General features: G+C 38.2%; 1 protein-coding gene across 4 annotated transcripts in view; it reads left to right on the top strand.

The window, feature by feature from the left end:
• Positions 1-10,191, top strand: part of NFIB (nuclear factor I/B) — a 173,613-nt gene that overhangs the window by 1,088 nt on the left and 162,334 nt on the right. For all 4 annotated transcript variants that reach the window (XM_009891493.1, XM_009891491.1, XM_009891494.1 and 1 more), the window contains exon 2: positions 5,402-5,933. In XM_009891493.1, coding sequence (XP_009889795.1) covers positions 5,402-5,933 — 532 coding nt within the window. The remainder of the gene's footprint in view (positions 1-5,401; positions 5,934-10,191) is intronic.

Raw genomic sequence — 10,191 nt, 5'->3', positions numbered from 1 at the left:
GGCGGGTGGGGGGTATGGAGGGGGCTGTCCCCTCCGCGGCAAAACCGCCGTTGTTGAGATTTGAGGGGTTTCGGGGAGCGGGCTTGGGAAGTTCCCCGAGTGCCCCCCCCCGGGGAGCGTCCTTGCCCGGCGGAGGGGGATGGGGAGCCAGCGCCCGGTCACCGGAGCCCGTTCCGGAGGGTGAAGGCGGTCTGTAAAGCCAGGGGATAGTTTTCAGAAGCTTTTGTGAAAGTCTGTCTTAGGAGGATGTGATGTAAACTGATTAAGCGATAACTGCTTGCTTCCACATTGGTGCAACAAACAGCTAAAGAAGCAGAAAATGTGCGAAAGTAGCGTCTCTTGCAATGCTGGTATTCAGCGGCCGACGATGCACTTAACAGTTGCACGGTGAATAAATAAATATGATTTAAGTTATTCCACAATTAGAAAGCATTGTAATTCAAAAGGACTGAAGTATTCATAAATTGTGAATGAAGATGGAAACAATGATAAGGCTTATTCAGTGATTGGATACAGTCCTGTAGCTTTTTGGCTGACACATTTTTTATTGTTTATATTTTGTTTGGCATCTAAGCGTGATTGACTTAGATATGGATATTTTCAGCAAGTAAACGTGAGCTGCAGTGGAGCAAAGCTGGAAAAGAGTACTGTTGAGATAGTCCTTCAGAAGAGAAATGAATGCATGTAGTAAGCGTTTTGTGTACTAGCTACGCACACGCTTACAGGTACATGCATAGAAATAATTACTTATGGTGGAATCTGCAATTAGTAAAAATTAATTCTGTGTGGGCTGTCCATCCTGTGAAATTATTGACAGGCAATAAGACCTCTGCACCAGAGTATAAACCTGAGAGTACAACTTAAGAAAGCTTTTTTTACATTGGAAACATGCAAATTTTTACCACCACCTCTATTGCAGCGGGTAGTTAATTTTGTTGTTTGCTGCTGTAATGACATTTTTTTCCACGTTTGCTTGTTGGACTCACAGATGTAATAGACTTCCTCATTCTTTACAAATCTGTATTAAAATACTGCACACAGGTGTATACAAAAACACAACATTGTACTTCTACAGCCGCAAATACAAGAAAGCAATTCCTGACTTTCGTGCGCTGATAACTTCTCCATAATACTTCACGCTGTATCATGTGCTATGCAGAGACAGTTCCCATTTAGTGGAACATACATGGAACACAGTTGCAGCAAATTGCTTTTAATTGGGAACCTTTCTCTACCTGATTGGAAGGATGAAGGCATTTTAAAAATCGTCTTTCCTCTCCATAAATTAAAAATTAATATTACACTGACAATGAGAATTTATACTTTCTGTTATTTGTTTATTTAAAGCAAAAGCTTGATTAATCTTATTTTGAGTTGGGACTGAGTTAAAGTAGTACGGCCAAAACTGTTCTCTCTATTGTGTTCCCTGTCTCCAGAGCTCTTAAGATGCACATTGACTGTGGTAGTGTATGCTCAGGAGAAAATATTTTGGTAAAAGTTCTAGACACAGAACACCTGTTTGGACCGAGCTCCTTGTGAAAGCAGTAGTTCAGTTTGTGCTGAGACGGGGCTGAAGCTCCTTTTAGAAACAAGTCTTAAAATCCAAAGTACAGCTTGAAGACAAACCTTGGCAATTCGAATTTTACCATTGATGCTTTCAGTAAAAGTTTGGTGGGTGTAAAATAACTCCAAGGAAGAATGAAGACGTACCAAGTGTGATTTAATTTTTTGGGAGTGCTTTCCTCTCCTTCCCACATGCCTTTCCCCCCCCTGTTTTGGAATGAGCATAAGCTGCATTTATCTCTCTTGCTGAGGCACGATAGGATGCAGTTACTGCATGCCTTTAAACGCTTGGTCTCTTCTCGTATTTTTGCCGTGGTTTATTTTTATGTTATGGTGGTCCAGGAAACTCAGAATGTGTTGTCATTTTCTTGTCCACTGAGAATATGTTGTTTCATTAGGCACGGAGAAAATCCATGCAGAGTACATGAAGTGTTCTGTATAAAATTTCTAGGCTTCTGCCTGGTATATTTATTGTATCGTCCTCAGTTCAAACTTGATTGAATTGATACAAAGTTTACAAAACTGGAAGGTAGGAGAAGGACGTTGCATTTCCCCTTTACCTTTTCCAAAAAGAAAACCTGGCCTATCTATCATCATTAGATGACGGCTATTTTTTCCTTTATTTACAAGCTACATAGATAATACATAGTAACTTCCATTTTAATTTAAATTGCCAGTGCACAATGGTTCACCTGAGCCATTTGACACGACATTTGAAAATCTTACCTCCATAAATCACTTTATTGCAAGAGCAACTGTGGCACATGGGTAAGTGCCACATAAAAAAATATATTTCAGTATTGCCTGTATGAATATTAAGGGGTAAAAAATCAAATTCTGTAGATGGCTTTTTAGGAGGTTTAGTGGAGAACGTGTGTGATTAATTGCAAGTCTCCATTTAGGATCATTTTTATGGGCACTACTTCTTGTCAAGTAATGTTTCATTTGAAAGGACTCCAGATGCACAATGAATCTTTCAAAGATACCTGATAATATTGCTTTGGAACAGGATGTTCTTTGCTGTGTTTCTCCTTCACACACTTTCACATATATTTGTATCTTTGCGTCTTGATGATATTATGAAAGAAAAGCTTGAATACAGTTAATACAGTTTTTAAAAGGGTTGGGTGTTTTGTTGTTTTTTTTTTTTTCTTTTTTCTTTCACTCGTTGAAAAGGAAACATTCAGCCACTACAAATTGGAATTTAAGAAGTGGAATTTTTCTCTATAAAATTTTCACAGATGTAAAATGCTATAGGTAATTATTGGTAATGCTATGTGTATTACCTAAAGGCACAGCCATTCCAAAACAGTTTTTGATGTTCTTCTTAAAAATGAAAACTAGGTGTGTAGTATTCTGGTAGTGTAGAATTTTTCCACATAAGTTTTGTTGCCATTTTAAGTTATAAATGATGAAATCTCTGTAGGTGTAGGGGAAATCATTGTATTGGGGCAAAAATTCATTTCTCCCAAAGCTCTTCAGCCCCCTGCCTTTGCCCCACCTTTAGCCCCAGCTGTTAGAATTTTCAAAATCTGTAGTAAATCTGTTTTATTCAGTCTAAAATGAATTGTAAGGATTTAACACTGCACAGTCTTTATGCTTATGTTAATGTATTTTTAAAATTTTATTTGAATACTTTGATTAAGATGACTTCTGTAGAAAAAAAATAAACTTTCTTTAGTAGTTATAATTGAGGGGAAAAAAAACATGGCATCAGAAAGCGTATGAAGATAGGGAAGTCTTATCATGGGCTGTGGTTACTCAGAGCAGTATTGCCTTCCCACACAAAGAACAGATTGTGGTTTAACTCTTTCCATGGCCTAGTTTTATGTGCTAGTATAGTATCGGAATTGTTCAAATCTCTGCTGGAAACTACTAATCAGTTTAATTATTGCCTTTGTGGCTCTTTGTCAAGCATCATACTGTAATGCAATCATTTATGTCCTGAATTATCTTTCTATATTGTCTCTCTCTTCTTTTTTTTCTTATTTTTTTCTCCTTTTTTTTTTTTTTTTCTGCGAAGGTAATATGGTCGTAGGTGAACTGCTTGCAACTTTTCTATTGTTTGATTTGAGGATGGTTAGGGAAGAGAGGTAACTAGATCTAGTGGGTTTTTTTACCATTCAGGAAATTTTGAAGTTTGTTTGAAATTTGAAGATTTAAATACTAAATTCTTGGCCTGAAGCTTCTACAGTGGCAGTCTGAACTCTGTATAATTGAGACCATTAGTTATACTTTCATCATTTTTACCTAATGGAGTTAATCAGCCTATTGATTAAACATCACTCATTCCTTGTCTAGCAGCGTAGGTAAAATATTAGTTTTTTAATTGTGTTCTTGAGTATAATTGTATAAAAGAGGTTCAGTTTTAGTTTGATTGCACCGTGCCCCTCAGTATGATGAGCAATCTGCACGGTATTTAAAACTAGATATGCCTGCACACAGGAAGAAAGATACCTCCCCTAAGGTTTCCCTTCCAAACCAAAATACAGTAATGTTTGATAAGCGGATCGTGCTGTTTTAAACAGCGGATTTACTCACAGAAAAGAAGCATTAGTTTTTGGGAAAGGCCTATTTAGATATTAACATGGATGTGTAGGACGGTACTTTACGCAGACAAAACGAATTAATTTAATTGCTATAGGATGTACTTGTAGACGACAACTAAGCATTACCTCCTTAATGCAATCCATATCGCTGCTAGGCAGAAGATAAGAACTTGCAGGTGAAGCCAGATGACAGAGAGGGATATTTTGGAACTGTAAATAAATTGCATGGATTTCACAAAAGCAGCATTTGACCAGCAGTGCACTCGTAATGTCACTCTGCCACAGCATGCAGAAACACAAAGAATGCAAAGTTTGTGCCAAGTTGCCATTTTTCATTGTACACCTCAGATTGATTTTTAAGGGGTTTAGAATAATTGCCACACTCATGTGATCAGTTAACAAATTAACTGACTCTGTGGGGCTTCAAAACCCACAGTGGAGCTGACGGAAGAACATAAATGTAATTTTTGTTCTCAACTTCATAAACTTTTATTTTACAGGGTTTGGGGGTGGTGGGAGGGAAGCCCGAAGAGCTGAAAGTACAGAAGCTTCTGTTCAGGATTTGTATACGACACGCTGTGTCTTTTGCCCGCTTTCCCTTACTGTATACTGGTTTCTCTAGTTACCACCACTGGAATGGTACTGAAACAGTGCTGGAATGTTGGACGTTTGATAAGAAAATGGATCAAGTTTAATGGCGCATGCTCTTTGTGCCACCAGCAGTCTCTTGCTGAGAGCATGCTCCAAAAGCGGGAACTGTGTGGCATTACACTGAGCATGTATATGCTTTGTGTTTCTGTGCCACAGAGAAGAGAAATGAACTGTGGCATTCGCCTCAGCGTTCTGAACGTTTCTGCTCAGATTTTTTAAAACCGCATAGTGTCCTCTTTGTGCAATGGTACTTTTCTTGATGTTAGCCATTCACTCAGATATTTAAATGTTAGAAACAAAACATCTTGATAGCATCTCTTTTAAATGATGTTATCTCTGCGGGAATGAAGTGAAGGGAGGCATACAAAATAAAATCTTCACATGGTTGTTTCAAAGAGTGAAATACGGGGAAAAGACAATTCTCTGTGAACGTTTTGTCTGCTGCCTGATAGCGGTAGTAATTGCATAAAAAGGTGTTATGCAGAAATTTGCGTAGATTTTAAGTGTTTATTCTCTTCATCTTGGATTTAGCTTTAAGATTTTCAGAAACCTTTCTTGATACTGCTTTGATTATGAGGACTTACTGACTTTGAGTTTTCTTCTTCTCTTCTTTTTTTTCCCTCCGCTTCTTTCCACAGGATGAATTTCACCCGTTCATTGAGGCACTTCTTCCACATGTCCGTGCAATTGCCTATACTTGGTTCAACCTTCAGGCTCGAAAACGCAAGTACTTTAAAAAACACGAGAAACGAATGTCGAAGGACGAGGAAAGAGCAGTCAAGGATGAGCTACTTAGCGAAAAGCCTGAAATTAAACAGAAGTGGGCATCCAGGCTCCTGGCCAAGCTGCGCAAAGATATTCGCCAAGAGTTCCGGGAGGATTTTGTGCTCACGGTGACTGGGAAGAAGCACCCATGCTGTGTATTGTCCAATCCTGACCAGAAGGGTAAGATTAGGAGAATCGACTGCCTGCGACAGGCTGACAAGGTCTGGCGTCTGGATCTAGTCATGGTGATCCTGTTCAAAGGCATCCCCTTGGAAAGTACGGATGGAGAGCGGCTCATGAAATCCCCACATTGCACAAATCCAGCACTTTGTGTCCAGCCACATCACATAACAGTATCAGTCAAGGAGCTTGATTTGTTTTTGGCATACTACGTGCAGGAGCAAGGTAGGAAGCAGATTGTCGTCTTTCTATGTTAGTATGTCAAACTCTGATTCCAAGTAGCCCCGTTTCCCCTATGGGCAGGCTTCCAGTGAAACATTGTTCTGTGGTGTTCTGTGGTCTATAGACGTAATGTGGGTACATATCCATATGTAAATCAGCATGTATACATATATACTTACATACACACACATTCCTACAGACCTGTGTAAATGACATGTATGTTTGACACACCTGCCTTGTTCTCTTTCAAGAGAGAGCGGGACATACCAAAGTAGTACTTTAGTTCCGCTGAAGTTGCCTTTTTTTTTTTCTTCTTTTGTGTCAAAAAGTGGCAATATATTGTGTAGTTTTTCCAGCCGTGACTTCAGAAAACATTCTTCTTGTTTTTCAAGTTGGGTTTTATTTTAGTTCCCTCAGTACTGCTAGTAACAGATGCAGGTATGGGCAATTGCACAATCACAATAAATACTACAAATATTCATTATTGTCTTTGTAGCTACAAATAATCAAGAATTCATCCTTAAACCGATGAACTTACTATCACTTTGAAGAGCAATTGCAGACTTTCTCACTCTATAAAATAAAATATGAAAAAACTTTAGCACAGAAATACTGCTTTGTAAATACCGTATGTAGTCAGAATTACAGCATACAGTACTTAACGTTTTATTAACATTTTACACCGCTAGCTCATCTTACCTATCTGAGATTTAAAACAAAGATCCAGGTTGTAACATTTTGAGAGAATTTTCCATGAAAAGTATATTTTCATAATTACACTCGCATACTTAATTTTATTTTGCAGATAATTGAAATGTGGAAAATTGCAGCAACACTATGGAAAAGCTTCTTAAACTTAGTTTTACAGAATGAAAATGAAAACAGGGCTTCTGATAATCATGTATGAGGGAAAAAACTGCTAGTCACATCGCATATTCAGATAGCAGTACTCGTAGGCAGGTTTCTCGAAATTGTAAATGGCTGTAAGGAGATAAAGGCTTTTTTTTTTTTTTCTCCAATACTAAGCCTTCTGAAATGCTTTTTGTCTGTGAGGGGTGATTTTGGTTCTCTCTGGTGATTATACCATCCTCTAGACATCTTTGTATTGCTGACTGATCAGCAGTAATAAAGCATTTCTTTTTTAGCCGCAGATCTCAACTAGGGAAAGTTTGACTGGCCGCAGATGGTGGGCCATTTTACAACTTGGCCTGGTAGTGGGCAGGAATGGCCTGCAGAAGGGCAGATGGCAGGCTGTTGTTATCTGATGCCCAGTACATAACTGTGGGATTTAACGGGAAAAACAAACGGAATGGATTTTGTTCGCAACAAAAAAGTAAAACTGCACGTGTCTTCGTTGGGTGTGCACTCATTCTTTAAAAGAACAGATACACACCACAACCTTTTTGTTTTCGGTGAATTTGTCTTTTAGCATTTACTCACACAAGTGGAGCACTATGTTTATGTGAACCTATAAATAGGGTTCAATTTTTTCAATTATTCATTGTGAAAAAATACGGTTCATTGTTTTGTTTTGGTTTGGTTTTTTTCCCTGCTTGTATTTTTTGTATTTGTCTTTCCACAGCAGCAGAAAACACTTAGATGTTTTGCAGCGACTTCACGTAGCTGCAGAGTCTGGTAAATCTGATCCCCAGTAGCATAGGGAGAAAGATTTCTTTGATAGCATTAAACAAAATAGTTTAATTACAAATAATTTGTACCTTTAAACTCCTCTGTGAAGAGAAATTCAAATGATATTTGGAATGCATATATTGCAAGACATAGCTTACTGATTAATTCTAATGGATTTACCTGTCTCTAAAAGTCAAAACTACAAAGGGAGGCAAAACAGTTTAAGTAGCTCTTGAGCCGAAGACGCTGGGGTCAGAGTACTCTTACACACTGTCGACGTTTAAGTTGTTGGAAGCTTGAGCAACTTGAAGTGGGAGAAGGAATTGCATGGCATAGCTGATTTTATTGATTTAAATGGATTGTGAGAATGTGAGTTTATTTAAAACACTTGTCTAATCATAAATGAGTGAGATAAGTATGCTGTAATATTATAACTTTCAAAGTTACACGATACTACTTTGAGAATATACTGGAAGATGAAGCTGTCGAATTTCTGCGTACCAAGTCACCCTTAGTAGACCCTTTTGTTTGTTGTAAACTGCACATATTTTGTGTCTGTCTTGCTGCTTCACAGTAAACCTTCCATTAACATCTGTTGGCTGTCTTCTTGAAGAAGTCATATTAAGTTATCTTTGTGGTTTTTTTTCCATTTTGTCAAACTTTGATTCTCTATCCTCATTGAAAGAAGGTTATTTGTGGCACTTTGTAGTGCTCTTAATCAAGAGCACCACACTTCGCAAAAGATAAGCGTGAAGTCAACCAAAATGCTGCATTAAGCACATGCTGTTCTGCTTTTCATTTTTCTTTTTAAATATATAAACCCGCCTAATAGTATCATGTTAAAACTAAGCAGAGAGACGTAGAAACAATTAAATCCCTTAACGAAATATGAAGAAGGAATTAGCAGATAAAATGAATAAAGGGGCCAAGTAGTTTGGTTTTTTGTTGCTTTAAAAAAGATTAGGGGAAAAAAGAGGAGGAAGGGTAGTTCGAGTGCCAGTGATGGTTGCCAGTGGCACCAGGATTGGCATCAGACCTTCTTTGTTTAGCCTAGGATGCCTGTGATTTGTTGGTTGGCATCCGCATTGCAGTGCAGAGTAATGTTACAATATATTGACAATTTCCAGATCTAGAAGTGTCAATAATCTTTTCAGTTCTTAATAAAAAAGAGCTTCTACTTCCATGCCTGTCTTGAAAGAAGAAATAAGGACTGAACTATGAAGTTCTGTCATGGACCAATTTCATCTCATTCTACTTTTCGCTCATCTGCCTCAGAATTTGTTGGAGCAATTTAGGAAAGCTATAGCTGTCATTGCAGTATCATCAAAGAAAACAAACCAACCCAAAAAGAAAAAAAAAAAGAAAAAAGGGCTTGGCATAGGTTGCAATGCTGCTCCTTTGACTGAAATGGTGGAAGAAAATGGGAAGTATACACTGTGATCAATGTTTAACATCAGAATAGTTCTTAATCATAACACACTTCTGCAGGGCTCTGCTTGTTGTGTGTATCAGGTCCTGTCCCTCCCCCCTGAGTTTTTAAAAAGCCCAAATGTTGAAAACGGCACGAACGTTGTTTCTATTGACAAAACTGCCTTTTTTTTTTTTTTCTTCTTTCTTTCTTTTTTCTGTCAGGCATCAGAGAGTGTCTATCATTGGGTATGAAACGCATCTCAGTCCATAAAATCATTTGATGGTATTTGATTCAGTGCAGCGCTTATGCTGTGTTCCCGTTGCTACAAGAACCGCCATTTTGTTTGTCGAGTGCCAGGAAAGGGGAAAAAAAAAAGGCAGACAATGTGCTTGATGCCAATAATGGTTGCCAGTGGCACCGAGGTTGGCATCAGACCCTCTTTGTCTAGTTGCTGAATGCCTTTGATTCGTTGGTTGGCATCCGCATTGCAGTGGGCACATTGGAAAGTTTTTGACAATCAGTGAATGAAAGCTGCAGTACTTGTTTGCTGCAACAGAGCCCAGATAATATAAATCCCTTCTTCTGATAGATGTTTTACTTACTCTTACAATAGCTAATTAAAAAAAAAAAAAATTAAAAATCGCATTGGCGTTTTTTCTAAAACATAAAATATCTACAGCAATGTGCCTCATCTGCAGAATTCCTAATCCCCGCGTCATCTCTGCTGTTTTTGTGCAGCATAAATGAAATGCAAACTTGACGTTAGGTATTTCAGCACTTACTGGATGAGGCATAGTCGACCTGGAGAAATGTTTTGGGAGTTTAAAGGACTGAAGCAATGGTACATGTAAATGGTAAACATTTGTAAGTGTTTTTAATGCATGTGCCTCACAGAGTACATTTCTCAGATCAGTCATGTTACTGTTTACATTCTCCTTTGTCCTTGTGTAAGAGTGATATAATGGGGGGAGCCCACATCCCCAGCTGCTAATAAACTCCGAAGCTGAGGGAGGGGAGGATCATTTAAACTATCCAAGAAGGAGGGCAGAAAATAGGTGCGAATGTCCTTAGTCCGACGCTGTTCAGGCACTCTTGGTTTTTTTACTTCGTAAACCATCAAGATGCTGCTACAGTTCCAGCTGCATGACTTTGTTACCAGGAAATCAGAAAAAAAAAAAAAAAAAAAAAAAAACAAAACATTTTTTTTGGAAGTTTTCCCGA

The sequence above is a fragment of the Charadrius vociferus genome, unplaced genomic scaffold, assembly GCF_000708025.1.
Source record: "Charadrius vociferus isolate BGI_N301 unplaced genomic scaffold, ASM70802v2 scaffold198, whole genome shotgun sequence".
Taxonomy (NCBI): domain Eukaryota; kingdom Metazoa; phylum Chordata; class Aves; order Charadriiformes; family Charadriidae; genus Charadrius; species Charadrius vociferus.
The sequence above is the reverse complement of the archived record's forward strand: the minus strand, read 5'-3'. Positions and strand labels throughout refer to the sequence as shown.